The sequence below is a fragment of the Notolabrus celidotus genome, chromosome 15 (assembly GCF_009762535.1).
Source record: "Notolabrus celidotus isolate fNotCel1 chromosome 15, fNotCel1.pri, whole genome shotgun sequence".
NCBI classification, from domain to species: domain Eukaryota; kingdom Metazoa; phylum Chordata; class Actinopteri; order Labriformes; family Labridae; genus Notolabrus; species Notolabrus celidotus.
In genome coordinates this window covers 10,939,638-10,960,643 of record NC_048286.1, presented here as the reverse complement: position 1 = coordinate 10,960,643, position 21,006 = coordinate 10,939,638, and the positions used below count along the sequence as shown (strand labels likewise).

The following is a 21,006-nucleotide window of genomic DNA, read 5'->3' as shown; positions in this document are numbered from 1 at the left end:
ACAACAAAAATAAATGTGAAAATGTTCACAAATATTGCTCCAAATGTGATTAAAAAAGGGACTTTTAAAAATTCACACCACGATTTTAAGATGTTTTGGCGCTAAATGTGGAGAAATGTTGCTGTTATTTTCAGTGTGCACAACTTTACAAACGGCGCCCCATAGTTAAATTTCAGTTTGAAACACAGAGTTTAGAGTTGGCACAAAAGGATCATTCAAAACCTTTTCCTTAAATAGCCATCAAAGCATTTTATAAACAACCCACAACCCACAGACTCAAACTCCAAACATTTCATTGTACAATAAACCTTTAATAAATAGTTTGTCATTAGTTTCCCATATTTACATAATAACCACCATTTACTTATGTTGCCATACTCATTTCTTGGCTAATTTTAGGCACACAGAGAGGGGGTTCAGGCCACAAACCACATTGTACTAAAAACAGGAGTGGCTAGCAGGTAAGTCTTGAGAAATATATAATAATAACTGCACCATACAACCGAATAGACCAAGAAGTGGCCTTCTCCTTGAGCAATAAATATATACATTTACTGTACGTACAGGTGATTCTTTTGTACATTTACAGTCTTGGAAGCTGTACGAGTACACATGGGGCTGGTGCAGAATCTTACCAATTTTAATTTTTGGGTTTACCAATGTGTTGGTCCAATAACTGATAATAAAAAAAAAGATATTCAGAGAATAAATCAACACAGATGGCCTCCCGTCTAGTAACTCCCCCTCAGAAAGAATTTTAACAACATGACCGGTTTAGTCAAAATGCTGAGGGTATAGTGTGGTCAACATTTACAGCTTGGCTTGGAACATTCAGGGACTTTTGTTATAATCTATTGATAAATCTGGGGAAAATTAGCTTATCAGATGTAACTAACCACTGTGAAATGCTTGTTATAAAATGAAGACCTAGATGAAAAACAGACAGATGGACATTCGAGAGTTTAACCATCTAGCCACGATGTTGAAAAGATTCTGAAGGTGACTGGATGAGGTTTAAAAAAAAACAAAAAAACTATTAAAACAAAAAGCATTAAAACTTAAATCTTTAGCCAGAGAAATTAAGACAAGAGAAAACATAATAACAAAAAATAACAACAATAACAAAATCACTCAATTGCGCAAGCACACATACACACACACAGTATGAAAAAACAAACCAAAACAAATTTTGGCACAAAATGTATGACGCATATAATTCTTCAGATAGGTGTTAAACAACATAAAACCCACTTTCAGCTACGTTTCCCTATCAGCTTGTGTTTGGGCTATTTAAATGCACTTGAGGGCATTTATAAATTAACTGTTAAAAATCACAACGAGGGGAAATTTACTAGTCGCTGAAGCAGTGTGTGAACAAAAGGGAACACACAGTCACTGATGCAAAGCACCACAGTTAAACAGGTGCCATCAAAATTACCCAGCGATGAAGCTGCAACAGTTGAAGACCTGCAGGTCATGTCCAACCTGCGCCACCAACAGGCAAGAAAAGCAACAGATACTGCAGCTCTGGAAAGGACAGGTTGTTGATAATGTGCAGATCAAGTCCTTACACTCATTAAGTTTTGCTCGATTTTTAAAAACCAGAGATTTAATACCTAATGGAGGAAAGAGAGAGAGATGAAACCTACAAGTCTTAGTTTTTGAATCTATTGCTTAATTTATGTTAGTTTTATAATGTTTACTCTTTGTTTTGGATCAAAGCATTGATTGATTAGGACAGGAGCGCTTTTCTATTCCTGCTTAGATGATAGATCAAATTGAACCATGATCTTTAAGTAGCACTTAATGATACCATCTCTTTACTTCATCACAGTGATATTGCAATAAAGTGTTAAGAAAAATTTAAGCTGCAGCATCCAATAAAACTGAGACAGTTTCACCGTTCTTGCCTGAAGGGGGCGATAGACTGTGTTCTGACTGTTGCAGCTACTTTCCAAAAGGTGACGTGGGCTGCAGCTTACACTGCAGAGAATCTAAAGACTGCTAAATATGAGACTGTGCGTGAGTTAATAACAGAATGTAAGCTTATAAATGTATCACATTATATCACACCTAACCTTTGAATGATCTCCTGCAGCAGCATGAGTGATAACCTGGTGATATTAATTCAAAGACGTGGTATTAACAGTCAGCGCACACACTGACCTGCTGATAGCAATGCTCTAGCTTCAAATAATAGTCCGGAGGCTTTTCAAAATAAAACCATGGTTCTGTGAGCCTTAACCCTGATGGTGATAAATGTCAGGAAACAAAGCAACAGGAAGGGCATGAAAACAAAAGGGAATAAAAAGTGTGTAACAGCTCCGATGGGAGCAATAGCGTAAGATTACAGAGCCTTCTCAGACCTCGGTCTTCATACAGGTTACGTAATTAATATATATACATTTATATATATATATATATTAAGTCACTTGGAGGCAACATTTGTTTCTTGAATAAGAACTTGAAGCACAACTAGCCTTCAGTCTGAACAGAAAAAATATACAACCCAAACTGTACTACGTATCTAGAGAATGGCAAGTAAACATTGAAAAAGAGTTTCTGCTCATAAAGTGGTCTCTCTGCACACTTCTCTCTGTAAGAAGTGTGGGGTTTGAACAAAATGTGGTCTCATGAAGTCTGATACCCGGTCAACCCATCCTAACCTCAATCAGGCAGCGCCTCTTGGTCTGAGTCTCCCCTCACAGGTCTGAGATCTGTGTTGTGTTCCCTTCATCAATGCTTAACAGAGCTGTAGTAGCAGCGACAAGCATCTGGACAGTTGTTAGCTTCAAAAAACCATCGAAGAAGTGCGCAACTAAGTGTTACACTCTCATTGGACAAACAGGCAAAGTTGCCACTTCACTGGCTACAGAGGACTATGAAGAATCACACAGGGATTTAGTAACGTTTGAGATAAACCCCGCTCACACTCTAAACCAAATCACTTTGTTCTTTTTAACACCAGGTGGGGGGCAACCTGCTGCATACTCCACTCTGTTACTGCTTTATGGAAACCAAGGATTAGAGTCCAGCTCAGCCAAGCCACACACACCTTTCCACTGCAGCCTGAAAAACACTCAACACACTCTCTTCATACAGGGTCTTCAGAGAGTCCTCACAATACCCTGCTTTAAAAAAAGAAAAGGGCTGCTAAGGTAGGAGTGGCCACGTTTGTGCTGTGGACACAAACACCTCTTCACGGCACTCGAGTCAGATGTGTGCCTGAGGCGAGAGCGTGTCCAAATTGTGTGCATCTGTCCACATGTGCAGGAGCTTTTGGGTTGGAGCAAAGGTGTCTCCCCCCCCTAAGCTGAGGTTATACGCTGCTGTCCTCCAGCAGCGGCTCCTTGCCCTCAGCCCCGCTGCCTTGAGGACTGTGAGAGTGACTCTGTGCCCCGTTGCTGTGCTTCTTATAGGCGCCGGGCCGCACGCCGGGCCCTGTGTGCTCCGGGATAAACAGGGCCACCAGCAGAGACAACAACACTGAGCATGCTCCAAACAGGAAGGGGGGACCTGGGATGATGGCACTCTGCAGGAAAAAAAAACAAGGATGTCATTTGTTAAAACAACAACCAAACATGGAGTTTCTTATTTATGTAGTACAGATAAGAGTGTTTTGCTTACCTCATCGGTGGGGTTGGCCATGTTGGGTTTGGCACCTTTGTCGTTGCCGTCGGTGTCAGTCAGCTCCACGTGGAACAGGTAAAACACAAAACCATAAAGAGCAGGGCCCAGGCCATTACAGAGGCCCCGGATTCCAGTGATCATCCCCTGCACGACACCTGCAGGCACAAATACATCAAGAACATGTCATGTCATTACAGCGACCAATCACAGGGTGGGAAAATGGTGTTCTTATTAAAGTGAACATACACTGTTTTTCTAAGTGGGAAAAGAAGAAGCTAGAGAAGTTTCATTTCTTGCTCTACTTAATGAATTCATTCAAGATAACCGTTCAGAAACGTACCTTGTTGGTCGGGGTCAGCATTGCGAGACACAATGGCGCTGATAGCAGGGAAGGTGATGCTGGACATGGCTGCAACTGCTCCAGCTGCCCACATCATCCTACAAACAACAACACCCATCAATTAACCTTTGCAGAAGTTTAGATTCATGCATGTATGGAAGGGTGAGCTAAAGACCATTTGGTGTTATATGGTGCATGTATATTTAAACCGGTCTGTAAACACAGTGAGGGGGAAGGTGTCAGACAAGCACCCTGAAGAAAAAGCCTCATTCTTCACATGTTCTACAGCAAATATTCAGAGAGAGCTAGCGAGCATTAGACTGTTAAAAGAAAGCAGGCTGAGTGCAGAACACGACCAGCAAAAGAGAACAGAAAGTTCCTCACTGGAGTTTTAAATGCTGTTAAACTACGGCGCTAAATAAAGCAGTGGTTGATTTTTTTTAGTGCAAAATGTCAACCTCATGTAACAAAGTGAATTATTTTAATTTGATGTTCAACACAATGACGATCATAACCAGCCGTGTTCCCATCCATTCATTTCTGCTTAAGGACTTCTCTTAGTCCTGAAGGTAGAGAGACTGACAGTGTGTTTTTTTGAAGATTAAAGCAGAAGGACTTTCCTCTTGATGTATAAAGCAGCCAACTTGACCTTCCTCTAACTTCATTTCCAAGGTATTGACCACGGCGGAGAGGAGCAACAAGGAGACATGTGGTGAATGTTTTCTTTCAAAATCAATAGATGTTATGGTCACTCTGCCTCCGGGCCAAATCAACAGGAAAGGCAGGTAGAGAAATGAAACTGATGGTGTCACCTGTTTGAGTGTGAACTGTTGTGTTTCTGTGCCTTCGTCTACTTAAAACATATAAATACAAAGATCTTCATCTAAAAAGGATTTGTCTGAATGGTTCTGGCTCTTTTACTGACGTTTCTAAAGCTATGATGTCTGTGCATGTTTTGTGACAGCACAGCAAATCCATTAAAGCAATTAAAGCAGTCAAACAAAATCTTTAGGTTACAAAATGATATTGATGACTGTAATGGATTCACTGTTTTCACAGGGCAGTGTCAACAACCAGCCTGTGGCAGTGGTATTGATTTAGGCTATGCTGCCATCTGGTGGTTTGTCAGAGCAGTACAACAACAGTGGACAAAAACATCATGGATCCCTGCTGCTTTAAAGGAGTGATTGCTGATTGATGGATGCAGTGCTTCAGCCTGAAACTTGAGGATTTAGGAATCATTTAGTTTTTGAAAAATTCAGATTTTGGTCAGCGTCTGTGCTTCAGGTTCTTAAAGCCGAAAGTAAAAACAAATATATTGAGAGAAAGTTCACAGTATATTTCACCCAAACAAACATCTACCTAAACTATCTAGATGACATTCCTAGTCAACTGAGACACAGAAATGTTCTGTATCTCGTCAGGCACAAGTTAAATATTTGCCATTTTACTGAGGTTGAATGAGCCGCAATTAACTGATACACGAGCACGTGACTACAACAGGGCCTTCTCATGCTGCTGCAGGAAATGCTTAGTCACGTTAGACAAACTTTCTTCCCTTGCCTGAATTATATTTACATAGAGATTAAATGTCATTGCATCATTGCAGGACATCTTTATTAAAGCTTGATCATTACTGACCGTCTATCCAGAGCTGAAGTGAACATGGTGGAACAGGTGACGCAAATGGATGCACAGAAGGTCAAAATGTTTCTTTCAAGAACCAATAAAAGGAATAAAAACTCAATTTCTCATTAACTGTTTGGTTATTAGACCTCATCTTGTTGTACAGCTTCACTGACTCCCCCAACTCTGACCCAGCAACCAATCAACAGCAGACTTTCCTCACATGCCTTTATATGATGACCAGTGGGACTGAAGCCTTGCTCTTGTCCACACAGCTTTGTGTACCAGTCATGGTTTATTGCAATGTAAGATCCTTTTTAGAGCACACTACACAAATGTCCAACTGGCTAAAATTAACCCAAAAATTGACGGTACTTCATGCAAGAATTTACCTGCTAATCACACCAATTTGTTCTGGCCCTGCCGTCAACTAAAAGACTTCTGGAGTCTAAAATTCAACACACTGAACAGTTTTTGATACAGTCCTTCTGCCTGACCCACTCACTGTCCTATTTGGAGTCCCACCACCTGAAATGTTCAACCTTTCAGCGACCAAGCAGCATTTCTTAGCCTTTACAACTTTGCAAGCAAGAAGCCTTATCCTATTCAGGTGGAAGCACACACTCCCTCCTTCACACAACATCTGACTCAAAGAGATTCTAAGTCATATTAAACTTGAGAATATCCGATTCTAAATTGATGGGTCAAACAGGTGATTTGACAAGTCTTGGAGAGCCCGCACTGAATATTTACCCAAAACTATCATACAACTAGAAGAGGTTTAGTTGCCCCACCTTCTCTCTTTCTCCCTCTCTCACCCCTTTCTTTAATCTCATATTTTTATTCAACCTTTTTTGTATTCATTTATTTATAATTGATATCATTTAATTACCAATTGTTGTTGTTTTTTCTTTATAAAAGTCGTAGAAGGTTTCGGGGGGCTGGGGGGCTTGGGTTTATGATAATGACAGTATGGTTGTTGTAGTTTAGTACTGCTAATGGTGCACACACTTGTTTGTCTCTCCTTTTTCACACCGTCACTGCTTACATGCACTGTAATTACAAAATCAATAGAAATAAATGTGTTTGGTTTTTACAGTAAAAGTATCCCTTTAATAGGACTGTAGTGTAAAGGTGTTTGTAAGTGTAAGAAACAGGATGCGGATGTTACTTACCAGGGCTGGGAGCCGAAGCCGTACCACGCCAGCTGGAGGATTTGGAAGCCGAGGCCGAGCAGGATCGTGTTTTTGTTCCCTATTGAGCGCATCAAGATACCCAGCACCACCGTCTGTTTTAAGAGCACAGGTCACACAAGACGACATGAAACAGTGCAGCAACTATCTGTCATACTTTGAAAACACTCTTTAACAGGGACTCTGACTGAAATTAACTAATATCCATGGATGTAATAATGCATGGATAGAAAACTTGTTATAATATTTTCTTTTTTTTTTTTTAAAGTTCCACTTCAAAAATCTCTCTCTCTCTCTCTCTCTCTCTCCATATATATATATATATATATATATATATATATATATATATATATATATATAAATATAAAAGACACCATTGTGTTTTGGATGACTGGAGATTCTTCAATTAGGACAAAAGAAGCTCTATAAAGAAGCACATGCTTCTTATCACACATGCAGAAAAACTAAAATAAATGATGACCCAGGAGGAGGGAGGGATTTGTCCTCTGTCGCTCCTCCTTTTTATCCTTTATAGCATGTTAAATTTTTTCTTTCTTATCCAAACTGAATATAATAATGATGGGTGTGGAAACTTTAAAGTTTTTAAAAGCTTTTTGCGGTTTTAAGATACACAACTGACTCCAAGTCAACAACTTTGGCCCCAGGAAATATTTTTAATTGTTGTTTTTCTTCTTTAATCTAAGATGAACAAGACATTAAGTCCAATCATGAGAAGAGGATGCCTCCATGTTACATGTAATCTAACAGCCTACATGTTTGTTTAAGTACCTGTGCTAGTATTGACAGGATCCCCACCACAGCGATAAAGGCAGCAACTGTCTCTGAGGTGAAGCCTATGACCTGAGGGCGAGAGAGCATTCAGATAACAGGGGTTAGGGCAAGAAGAGACAAGCAGAGTGAGAGACAAACATGTACCTCAAACACAAAGACTTCACCTATTTTTCCCTGAACACAAAGGAAGGAGAGGGTTTCACTCTGCTCTTTTGTGGAAAGACGATGTTTATGCTGGTTCTTAGAGAAAAAGAGTGCCGTTCTCCTCCTCTTGTTTTCTTTGGTGTATTTGGGTCACATGTGTGGCAAGGCAGCTGGTGCAAGGTGTGTTAAATTTATGACAATGAATGTGGAGAGATTTAGAATAAAGCAGCGTCAGCAGAGTGAGGAGCCTGGGGACGAGGGAGGGAGGGAGGCGTGTGGAGTAACGTTAGCTCCATTGCTCCAGGAACACCCCGGATGGTTGAAGGACCGTGAGACAGTGTGCATTTGTGTGACACACTTGTCAGACTGGTTCTTGTGACGCTATGTACACAAACTACACAGCTCTCACTTCAAGCAGCTTGGACAAGGAGATCACACCTTGTCCGATGATGAAGCTGCACATAGACTGAAATGCCCTCTTAGCTCTCTGCTTACTAAGCATTTTCATTTAATGGCATTCACACTCACAAAACTTGGGGGGGGGGGGTGTATTTTTCCAAAGGACATTTCCAGATGCGATCTGGAGGAGCATGCAACTGAATTTCAGATCTTCCAATAAGTGGACCACCCACTTTGTCTCCTGAGCCACAGCAGCCTGACAATCCATGGTTCATTTCTTCACACTAAAATATATTTTCCTGCATTGGCATTCTGCTGAGACTCACTTTAACAGGCTGCTCACAAACCTGCTGATCCCATCTCTAAGCCATGTGGATGAAAATGTTTGTTTGGCAAATTTACACAAGTTCCTGGGTACTGAGATTATTCCCCGAGTCTCCTGTGGAAACTTCAGTCTCTCCTTGGTAATACTAATGATGATGTAGCATACAAAATTATCCTGTCCTTCTCAATGACAGTTTTACCCCCTTAAAAAGGCAATCTCTTCCATTCCTAATTGCGATATAAGCCATGTATTTGACGGTCCACATCTCTACTAGCTCTCTACAGAAAGAGCTGTGTGTGATGAGGGCAGATTGAGGTTACAGTTGAATCATTTCACGATCTGTTGTCACGTTCAGTTGAGTATGAGCAACAACATGTGGGTTATAAATTCACAATTCTGTGTTTTCAGTTCTGTCATGTTTGTGGACTTTGTGGTAATGTGTGGACACAGAGAGCAGAGTGTTACCTGTCTGAGATAGAGGAAGAAACTGGAGTACTGGCCGGCCTCTGGGAGGTAGGAGAGAAACACTGTGATGCAGATGAGGAGCACTGTGGAGTCCTGGCCCACCTTACGCAGAGACTGAAGAGAAGAAAGAAAACATTTAACTTGATGCACGGGTGAGTGATTTGGAGAAATACGACTTTGCAATAACAGACACATCAACTGCTCAATTAATAGCCAAACTTTGACCGTCATTTCTACATGGAAGCAGATTAAATCTCTTATCTGCTAGTACTTCATTTCATATCAATAAAACTTTAAATAACTGCAACTTCAGAGATGATTTAATGATCACAGACAACTGGCTATTATCTAAAGTACATAATCTTATACAGAACAAGAACTGTGGACTTTATGCCCCAATCACTGAAGTTCTAGGGAAGTCGTGGACAGGGATCAAATATTCAAGCAACAACAAATTGATCACATCTTAAAAATCTATTTATTCAGTTGTTTTTCCTGTCTGATTGAAATAAGGTGAACTCTGAGTTGTTTGCTAACTGGCATTAAATAACAACAGAAGAAGAAAACGTAAGTTCTAGTAGTGGCTGGAAACCAAACTGAGAAAAGAACTGTAGAAAAATTCAGACTTCTGAAGCAGTCAAAGAATTCTATGTGGAGCTTTTTGGAAACTAAAACTATAACAAACAAAAAAGGAGGTCAAGTGGAATACTTGCAACTGAAACCAGCATCATATCCATACATTTATCTAACTTGCATACATACAGCAGCTATGCACATTCACGGGTGTCTTTCTGTCTTTATAGGTGCTTTTCAACTGCAGGAATTTTCCCCAGGTACTAGGGATCTTTTGAGAAACTGTGTTTTGAGAGCAGGAACCAGAGTCTAAATGTGCTTCTGGGGTACTTAATCTCCCCCTGAAAAGGCCCTGCTTTTAGGGGTAGTACTTTCCAAAGGTCCAGGAAAATATGGGGGGTGGTTTCTGATCGGTAGAGTAAATGCAGTGTTTTTTTTTCACCACACATAACTGGGATTCACTTTGTTTAATAGCTGTGTAACAGTCGTCTTCTCTGAGCCTACTGCGTATGTGTCCCTTTCAGGGGAAGATTAACTACCCCAGAACAAACATTTGGACCCTGGTTCCTGCTGTTGAAACGCACATAGTTTCTCAAAAGGTTCCTAGTTCGTGGGGAAAGTTCCTGCAGTTGAAAAGCACCTTATGACTGCATGTGCCCACAGGAGGAAGGGGGGTGCTATTTGAACAATTCTCAAATAGTTCCTAGTGACCATGTGTAGTCAGATGCCCATCTCTAATTATGAAGTGATCTTTTAATGGTAGGCACAAACAGGAAGACTGTTGTCAATATAATAAATTTGATACACATATCGGCACATGACTCGTGTTTTGCTACCGTGACATACAAGTGCACATGATGCTATGTCATAACTGCCGGGTGTGGTTACTTGTTTAAGAACACACTACTCTCCACACCCGACACCGCCTATCAAGAGGACGGCCCCAGACTTAGGATCCTCTGACTCGACTATCGGCCTGTAGTGTGAGGATGTCACACATTTATAATATTAGTATCGTTACCCTAAACATTAATTTTTGGAGCATCAGGAAGTGATTTGAGTTCCATGGCTGATGGCGCTTGTTATAAGGAACAATATCAACACTGTGCTACATTATAAACAAACTGTGAAAACAAGTCTTAAACAATGCTAAAGTCAAATGCAGTAATGATTCAGAATGTGTCGGAAGAACGGGTCCCTTGGCTGATAATGATAAATAAAGAGTGTTGTGTTGTTACTCACAGCGAAGGGGTCTGCTTGCTCCCAGGAGATGGGTGCTCCCCATGACGCTGGCCTCATCTTCTCTGGCAGTGACTCCGGTACGGCCACCAGGATGAAGCAGATGTCGAGCAGGGCTATGGCTGTGGCCAGGATCACCACCAAGGTGTCACCGTAAGTCACAGACAGGTACGCTCCGATGGCCGGGCTGGTGACCAGGCTGGCTGCAAAGGTAGCTGATACCTGGAGGGAAGGAGATGAGGGGAGAGAAAAGGAAGTGACTGATCTGTCCATTCAGAAAGTTAACATATCAAGCTGTTTAAACAGATACAGGCTCTTCTTGGAGAAGTTTCGGGAGACGTTATTCTAACAGGACAGAGTTTTAGTCAAACATCTGCTTACCAAACCGTATGCTGTGCTCCTCTCATGCTCCTGCGTGATATCTGCCACATACGCAAAAATCACAGAGAAGGTGACGGCAAAAACGCCAGACATGGAGATGACTGCAAAGTACCACCTGAAAGAAGAAAGGAGATAGTCTCATCAGGAAAACAAGATAATCCTCTTCAATATTTTAAACTCTACTTTTTGGAGGTTTCAAATACTATTTGTGTATTTTACCTTTAAGTTTTATCCTTTTGTAATCAGGTTGATTTGTATTTTATATTGAAAGCCAGCGCAGGATAGAACTTCATCTTTGACCTTAAAAGTCTTAAAAATGACTGTCAGTCATTTCCACTCACCATGGGCTGATCTTCATCAGTGGGATGGGCGCACACGTGAAGAAGACCGTTAGCAGCAGGAAAGACTTGCGACCCCATACGTCTGACAGTGCTCCGATCAGCGGAGCACTTAGAAAAGATAATAGGCCCTGGAAAGGACGGAGACAGGGATGGATGAATCACAAGAGTGTAAACGGATAACTCGACTGAGCTACCACTTAGAGATTCACAGGGACGGCACGCTGTTGGCACAGATAGAGTGCAGACTCAGACACAAACACGACTCTCCAACTCAAGTGGATAACAGTCTTGTGATAAATCATCTTTGTTGTTACTAGCTGAACTCACCTCATGGCAAACATGATCTTTAACAAGACCTTTTCTAGTTTATACTGCTTGGCTGCTGGAAAATAGAAGTGTTTAACAGGAACTAGGATGTCTGGTGCCTTCACAGCCATCAGACTGGAGAAGTCATGTTTTTCCCTTTTCAAATTCAGATGGTCTGAGGAATCAGGACTAAGAAGCATCTAGGGCCTGCTGCTGTGAGGTCTAGTTTAAAGTTCGATAACAAGGACAGATACGGACAGACGCGGCCATGCAACACACAGGATTAGAAGTCTTTCAACATCTGAATCAGTTCCGTATCCTTTTTTCTTTCCCACCAGCTTCTACTCTCTGACACTCTTTAGACACACTCTCCTCTGATTTAAAAGTCACTGTCAACTTGCACTTGAGACACTTAAATGAGAAGGTGATTCAGTGAGCTATTCTGCAGCCCGCAGGACAACCAGTAATATTTACTGGAGAGCTCGCAGGTGTTAACATGTCATTAAACAAGTGTCAAGCGGTGAGGTGCTGAACGAAAGCTCAGCAGAGTGTCACAGAGATGAGTTAAAGTGGGACACGTGTGCAAGGCTGAAGATCAGGAGTAGTTTATCAGCACTGTGTGGCTGCATGACACCAGGAGAGGAAATCTTTTATATTCAATTGAATCAACAAAAATGTGTATCACAAAATTATTAAAATCATACTAATTGAACAACACAAAGACATCACTTGTTGCTGAAGCAGTCAGTAAAACACTTGAGATATCTGTGTTGATAACATGCAGAGCGTGTGTTCTGTCTGTTTGCATGCTTGACTGTTATACGCCTCATTACAGATAACACACAGAGCCTTGTTGTGTTGTTTGTGTGTGCTGATGTCTTACCTTGACACCATGGATGAGCCCATTCATCAGGAATGTGTGCTGGGGGAATGTCTGGTGTAAAACCTGGAGAACAAACACAGATCACACTTCATCAACTTCATGAAAAGAGTCTTCAAACAGAAACCCACAGTGGATTTCTCAGCGATTGCATACATGGACAGTAGCATTGAAATTGTGATGCTGTGAGAGCCTCGATGATATTCTTCAGAGCTGTGTATATCAGGCGAGTCTGCAGGCTAGAATAACCGTCAGTGGTGTGAGGACTCAGCCCGCACTGACAGTAATGGAGCAGACTCACTACAATGCATTAATGCAGACCTCCATTAAGGCACATCACAAATACAACCGTCTTTAACATCTCCTTATCATGGAGTACAAGAGTCACGTCAAAACAGGAAATCATGTAACATGTTTGTTGTTGTGTTGTAGTGTCGACATGTGACACAGCCGTGTGAGGAGAGGAAATCAGTGCACAAGGTGCATTTCGACCAAGAGTTCCGGGGTCTTTTATCCCCCAGAACTACTTTCCCCGGAACTAAACGGTTCCTGTGCCCCCATTGTTGTCTGCGTTCTGACCATGGGCTGAAGTCCTGAGTAAATTGTGCAAATCAGGCCAGTGACGTATGGAGAAAAAAAATTCTATAAAATAAGATTTTGAAATCTTAATGAAAAACTAAGCTAGTATGCACTCCCAGGAGTTCCCTCTGTGTTTCAACAACTGTGTAAAATCCACAAACACCGTAACGTTCAACCGAAAGTCCCAGGACCATTGAAAAGTACTACCCCTCAAGCAGGTGCTTTTCAGGGGGGAGTTTATCTACCCCTGAGCCAAATTTAGACCCTGGTTCCTCCGGTTGAAACGCACATAGTTCAGGGGTAAAGTTCCTGTGGTTCCTGTGTCCGGACGGACGCTACAGTACATATATATTTTCTGTAGGACTTACTGAATGTCATTAATTATTCTGCTTGTTGGTGAGAGCTTTTTAGACTCTGATCCGGACTACAGTCCTGAGCAAAGCACCTCAGCAGGTCAGAGGGGACAGGCCCGAGGACGAGCGAGAGGGGCAGTAAATAGAGTCAGGGAAAGTAGAGGCAGGAGACGGGGACTCGGAGGAGTGCACGCCGGGGAAATGTACGCACAGGAGGAGGGCAGAACGGCTGGACGGGATTTGATTGGTTTAAAATTTGGGGACCCAAAAAACGGTGATTGGTTGGTGTTTTCCCAGGTTTACTCCGGCTGTAGATAGCAGTTTTTTTTCACTCTTTTTTTTCACTCTTTTTTAGGAACACATCATGTATTGATTGCCATCAGGACATAAAGATCATTTTAACCAGTATGACAAAAAATGTATCTAAATCTAACTACCAACCCCAGCTTTAAAAAGCCAAAAATGATCAAATTATCTTTCTAAATGTGAAATATAACTTCTCCCTCTGCTCTAGTTAAGAATCATTAAACTGGTCCTTTTAATGTGTAACTTATATAACAGTAGTGTTTACATTTAGGCCCTCCTCAAACTAAATGCCAGCATGACTGCAGAGAGACATAGCCTTCATTCTTCATGTGAGCCCAAACCCTGTCAAATTTACAAATGCACTATGCTCATAAAAGCAACAGACTGTCTTTCTGGTGGCCACTCACAGTAAATCTAAGTTTAAAAAGCGTTTTACTCTCTTTTCACAGAAGTGGTTCCTTCTCTTGGATGTGTTTTGATGTTGCGGGATCATGGGTTTTCCCAAATCACAAGACAAAGAGATTCACAAAGGGGCAACGATTGGGAAGCTGGTGTTTCTTTACTCTGTCAGCTGCTTAAATACCACCACCAGAATACAAGATGGTTTTTTACTTGAAATAATCTGAAAAAAAAGGTGGGGTTGTCTTATATTTTCAGGGTATAGTAATTCAATGTCAAGACAGTGGACAGTCCCCCTTAGTGGGTACACTCCTCATGACTGAGACCAGACGTCACGCCACTCACTGCTACAGTAGCACGAAAATAAGAGCTGGAGAGACATGGTGACCAGAGCGAAATAGCACAGAAGTAGGACAAGTAAACAAACAACTGAGGCAGAGTTATGGTGCCTTTTAAGATGAAATGGTGCCACAGATCGTTATGTCCAAAGATGGCAAGAGCATAAAGATAGTCTAAAAGTAGGTTTGTCAAAGAAAAACAGATAAAAGGTTTGCACATTACCAGACCTGTCATCTATTTGATAGACTGCAGGTTATTAGAATTATTATGTTGATTAAATAACAATGCTTTAGCGCTTAATGCACACATGTGATCATTTTTCGTTTCTTTCTTTTTTTAAAGATATGTTTTTGGGCATTTTGCCTTTATTGGACAGGAAAGCTGGAGAGAGACAGGAAATGTGGAGAGTAGAGAGAGGGAGGGAAGACATGCAGCAAATGGTAGAGGCTGGGAGTTGAACCTACGACGAGTACCGCAGCCTCTGTACACGGGGTGCTTGCTTAGACCGCTAGGCATTTCACTGAAATGCAACCTATTAATCTTAACACACTGAAAATCCAATAGTCCTATCTAAAATGTGTTAAAACAACCCTCTTCTTTTCCTGTTTGATTTATTATTATGCTCAATAAAAATAATCTTCTTTAAGAAAACAAGATTTGGTCCCAAAAGTCTCTCCCTAAAAATGTGTCTTGAACAGATGCCTTGTAATCAGGGTCGTCTTCAGGTCAATCCATTCAGGCACCTTCCGTTTTCATATTTTGAATCGTATTTTGGATATTCAGGATGGTTAGAGGTGAATTCACAGCTCTCGTCAGACTGAAAAGCTGAGCTCTTGTTCTGTCTGAAACCTGTGTCTGGTTGACTGTTTCACATTTGTATTGAATGAAAGAATAAATGTCCGACCTTAACAGAGCAGCCTGAAACAGACAAGTGAGCATGGCGGCTTAGTTCAACCCCGACATAAAGGTCCTTGGTATAAGGTACACAGGTTCAGGGTGCGAAACAATGTCCTTTGTTAAATCTCTGATGTCATTTTACAACAGTGACATAATGGACTTTATATAACAAAAAGTACAAAAACTATACATACATGCAGGAAAGGGTCCAGGTTTATACTGAACCTGGGCTGCTACAGAGGGGACAAAGTCTTCAATGCTATGCTTATTTACCAGCTGAGCACCAAGGTGTTCCTTAGAGCTACTCTACATGCTTCAAAAGTTCAGAGATGCTCTTTTTTATCATTTGAAAGTAAGAAAATGATTAGGATAAAGAAAAATGAAAACTTAACTACTGTTGTGTGCACAAGAGGACTTTGACAACTAAAAAACAAAGAAAACAAAGCTATAGGGAGCTTCTTTGTTTTCCTGACCCTGCTTACTTTGTCAATATTGTCAGGCAAATACAAAGAACCATAGGAGGGTACTCAAAGACGTATACATCCAGACACTGTGTGCTGAAATGCTCCACTTTTGCTCCAAATAGGTGAAAGGGGTGTTCACGCAGTTAAAAATCAATGGGATGTTCAGTCCAAAGTCCATAACGTCAGTGTGCATCACATGCAGAGTGAAAATGCCAATGACATGGAGCAGGAACATGAGGCCTTTGTTTCATTTAGAGCATGAGGGGCTTAAAAGAAACTCAACCTCAGGGTCTGGTTATTGTCTAGTGGTTCTGTTTAGCTCATGGTCTTGCTGAGAAGAATCCCCCCCTCTCCTCCACTGGGAGGCTGTTACCCAACACACACACTGACCGTGAATGCTCAGTGAGGACTGTTGCTGCTGGATACTAATGAAGCACAGCTCTTATTGGGAGCAGTGAAGCAGTCCCTCTCATCTTCAGGCGCCCTCTGATTAGTCCAAAATGCAAATCCTGCCTCTGCCCAGGGCTCTTAACGACAACACACCTCCAGTAATTAAAGCTAAACAGTCACACACAACCACCTCTTCAAACAAGACATGGCTGGGACACATGCCTTGCTTAAGCCTGTCTGGTCTACTTCATGTGGCTCACAGATGTGTGCTCATCATTTGTTTCAGACACTAGTTTCTAGCTGAAGATATGCACGCTGGTTGGAAAATATGTGAAGTTTGAGGGAAAAAAAGGCGCAGGAATTTAATTAATTTGGAGCTTGGATGAAAATTCAAAAACTACAGTGAGAAAGTGAAACTATAAAGCCATGATTCCTGCTCATCGGAAATGAAGTATTTCAGTGAGTCATCATCACTTTTCTCAAAGAGGAGATCTGTTTTCTGGGAAACAGTCATGTTTATTCGAAGTATTGACAAATGACTTTCTGTTGCCATAATTTTTAAACAGAAACCTCTCAAATAAAGTTAGTGTTGCCTGTGGCAAATACCTAAACCACACTTTTCTGCTGTGCACCGAAGTGAGCGTGTTGTATTTGCCTGACAGGCATCTGTGCTGTGGTCTGACAACACAAACCACTGACCCCCTCTTAAGCCTGTTTAACAAAGAACTGCAGCTCAAACAATACAACTATTTGATGCTCTTTTCATATTTCTCAGTCCATTAGCACTTTGTAAAACACCTACTAGCACATACACACACAAAAAAAGCCTGTGTGACACAAGGCCTTGCTCATTTGATTAGGAATTAAATCAGTCATAGACATTGAGGGGCCTTGTGTGATTCCAGTCAATGGAAAATGCCACTCATTGGCTTGGTTTCCAGAGAGGAGAGAGGTGTAGGCGTATGAATATATTACAAACCATGATGTCAGTTTACATAACAGTGTGTGTAGCAGGGCTCACCGTGAGCATCGGGGTGGTAAGGAGACCCCATGCGAAGAACTCCAGGAAGATGACCACCACAGCATGGTACACACTGGGCTCACCGATTCCCTGAGGCTGGATGGAGACAGAGAGAGAGAAACACACACAGGAGAGATCAGCTTGAGAGGTACAAAGATTCTTACATGCATCAAGGTGCCTCTCAGTGGTAAAACATTAACAGATCCAGCGTTAAACTGGAATCTATTTCAAGGTAGCAAAGACTCTGCATCAGCCGATCCTGTGGGACTGGGTACGAAAAATGACCTGACTGTGACTAAACCATCACAGCACTGAATCTACAACAGCAATAATCTAATCATCAAATTACATTATAACATTGATTATTTTTTCTCTACGCTCAGGTCACAATCACATGACACACATATATAACAATCCGTAGATTTACATGTACTCAAATAATTTGATTTCTGCAAGAGAGGGAAATATTTGAATAAGACATTTACATTATTCAGAGCGACTCCCTGAAGGTGGCTTTACAAGATGAGGAGAAATCTGTATCCTTAAGATAAACCGGATTTGAGAATAGAGTGAACAAAGGAATCATTTTCTACACAAGAGTTGCTCATCTTAGGATACAACTATACATTTTTTAATATGACGTCAGTGTTCGGCTGCTTTACCCAATCTCACCTTGTTGTGTCACAGTATCAAAATCCCAAAACACAAAGTAACTAAGCTGCGTACGTGCTAAGACTAATTAAAAAGCAGGCAGACACTGTGGCTCCATTAATTCAGTCATACTTAGTATGATTACAAGATGATGGGGGTGGGATAACACGGTTAAGCTGTTCACATCACTTGTAGTATCAGTTACATTGCCCTTACTATTATTATTATTAATGAAATGTGTTGAATGCAAGTAATCACACTATGACACACACCAAGAAGAATCAGTGGTGTCACTTTTTTGCTTTTGTTTTGAGTTAAGAAGGTAAAAAAAAGCATTAAGTGTCTTAAAATTTACTGGGTCATTCTAAATCCCAATGGTTAAAACACAAATAGATATTAATTTAACTCCCCTCTGAAATAAAACGCAGTTAAACCTGCAGACTGTAAGGTACAGATAAATTGCGGTGACGCGAGAGGATGCTGAGCAGGAAGGTGTGACAACTGTGGAGTAAACTAGGCCAGGGCCGCCCTATCAAAAGACACTAACTGCGAAGTTTATCATCTCATGTGGTTTGTCACTTCTCCATGTGGAGAAAGTCAGAACATCACATCACAGAAAACCAGTTGCTAGGTGTGTGTGTGACAGCAAATCTGTGAAAACACCCTCCCTTCGTCTTTCGATGATCACACTACCTGCTTTGCTGAGAAAATGAGGAACTCTCTGTAGCAGTCGCATTATATGGATGCTGCTACTTCCTCTCCATTAAATCAATGGCCTTTTATATCTTTGGATTTCATACAGTGCTATTAACAAGAGAGCATCCAAGCCTGTTGGATGCTCAGATTGGACACCGAGGGAAATCATAATGGCTAAGTGGTCAGACCTCGCTGCAATAACACGAGACAATCACAATGATATGAAACAAGAATGGAAATGGAAATAGAGCTGCAATATGTCATGTGTTGAGAGTATGTCATGAGAAGAGTCAGTAATGAGGATGACAGGAGCAAAACTGGGGAAAACAACATTGTCTGGTTCTCGTCATTATTACTACAACTGTGTTTGTCTTCTTAATGGATATCTAGCATGTTTGGCAAAGCATCCTGACTGATTACATAATCTGCACTGTATTTTTAACAGTCCTAGCTTACCCGCTGTTTGCCAACAGCCTCATTAAATAGGGACCATCACAACTTCAAACCCCTTTGGGATACACAAATACAAGAAGTAATCCTGTGTTAGTTCAAGATTCAAGAAAGCTTTTTTGCCAAGTGAGCTCGCACACACAAGGAATTTGACGTGGTGATTGAAACACTGGTACTTAGCAAGACAGTAAGGACAATAAATATATAAACCTAAACAAAAATCCAAAATTTCTAAATGAAAATACTATCTGTCGAAGAAAGGTAAATAAGTACTTTTAAAGAGATGAATATGTGATCTGCTTATTGTATATGAAGTATAATAATAATAAATAATAGTGTAGTAAAATAGTTTGATAACAATATAATAAAGTACATTCTATTGTATTCTTTTCTTCTCTAGTATGATTGTTGCATACAGTCAAGGGCATCTTAGGCAAAGAAAACAGGGTGGCAGAAACAAGTCTGTATTGCTATTTCAGGAATATTTAGCACGAAATTCTTCACAGGGATCATACAGCTACATACTATGTTGGCCACTCAGAGTTTGCTCTGAATTGTTGACTCAAATGTTTGCTTGTGTTAAACCAACGCTGCCATTCTCTGTTTAAATGCCGTCGCCCTTTTACAAACCACGGAATAAAGACCTCTTACATTGCCTGACAAGTTACAGTGCAGTGTCTCCTAAACAATCAGCTGGGTCACACGATCGTATCTTAAAGCTAAATAAAGACTGTTTATCGTAAGGGAGTAAAAATACTCCCAATTAAACACATCTGCTAGTGAGCTAATGTTAGCCCCGGGTTGATGCCTTAATCACAAGTATTCTCAACAAGACTGGAGCAGTAGTGATGTTGCATTTATATAAAGAGCCGATTCAAGTTAGATTAGATTGTATTCAGGTTAAAATATGTACAAGGGTGAGATAACATCAAAGAAAACATAGCTAACGATGACATTAGCGGCTACCTGAGCTGACGTGTAAACGAAGGCCGCTAACATTAGCTTAGCACTAGTTAGCTTGGCGTCCAGGTAGCGAGTCGGACCAGCTAACGGTGAACATTATGAGCTCGACCATCTAAAGACACCGAGATATTAACAAACACTGCTTTCACTGCTTCGATTTAGTCAACATAAGAAAAACTCATTTGATGTGAGCCAGGTCAGCTCAGTGGTTAAGCTAACGAAGATAAATAAATATTTAACTCACACTTCCTCCATCTTTTATTATAATTTTCTTTGCAAGAAGAATGCTGCGGTTCAGCCGCTTTTTCTTCTTTTTCTCCCCCGTCATTGTTAACTTATGTCCATTCTTGGTGTCAGAGGGTCATCGTTGCACCTATCGAGAGTAAAACAATCTACTGATTTTGGCTACTTCGCTCATAACACTTCGGCTACAGGAGGCAGCAGCTAGCAGCGGGCTAAGTGATGATTTCTCTTCCCCACCTCACTGCTAACCCGTCTTCCTGAACCGAACATGGACCCGCCCCTTCTAATGAAATACTGCTCAGTGATTGGTTGACCAATGTAAGGCAACTCCAGGCTGAGCTTCTGATTGGTTAAGAGAAACGCTGTTCTATTGATCCTCACATGGTGATTTGTGAGCAGCACACCGCGGGTTCGATGTACACACAGGAAGTACCATGTACGGGGAATGGTTTGTGTTTACGAAGAAAGTGTACAAGATGTTCAGCTACATCAACGAACATAAACGATGAATTTAAAGCGTGAATTGTGTATAAAACATCCGCCCTTTCATGCTCTCACCTTAAAAACGGATTCAACACTTCTGATGAATGTCTTAAACGCTTGATAATACTTGTGGGAAGG

The 21,006-nt window shown here is 41.1% G+C and overlaps 1 protein-coding gene across 1 annotated transcript; it reads right to left on the bottom strand.

Moving 5' to 3' along the window:
• Window positions 1-290: 290 nt before the first annotated feature.
• On the bottom strand, window positions 291-20,656 carry mfsd14a2 (major facilitator superfamily domain containing 14A2). The gene is made up of 12 exons (XM_034702549.1): window positions 20,387-20,656; window positions 17,383-17,478; window positions 12,638-12,700; window positions 11,449-11,576; window positions 11,108-11,222; window positions 10,730-10,948; window positions 8,915-9,028; window positions 7,579-7,650; window positions 6,772-6,884; window positions 3,971-4,068; window positions 3,628-3,785; window positions 291-3,532 (listed from the first exon to the last, which is right to left on the bottom strand). Exons 1-12 carry the CDS (start codon window positions 20,468-20,470, stop codon window positions 3,320-3,322), a joined length of 1,473 nt encoding a protein of 490 aa, XP_034558440.1. The 5' UTR covers window positions 20,471-20,656; the 3' UTR covers window positions 291-3,319.
• Window positions 20,657-21,006: the final 350 nt, after the last annotated feature.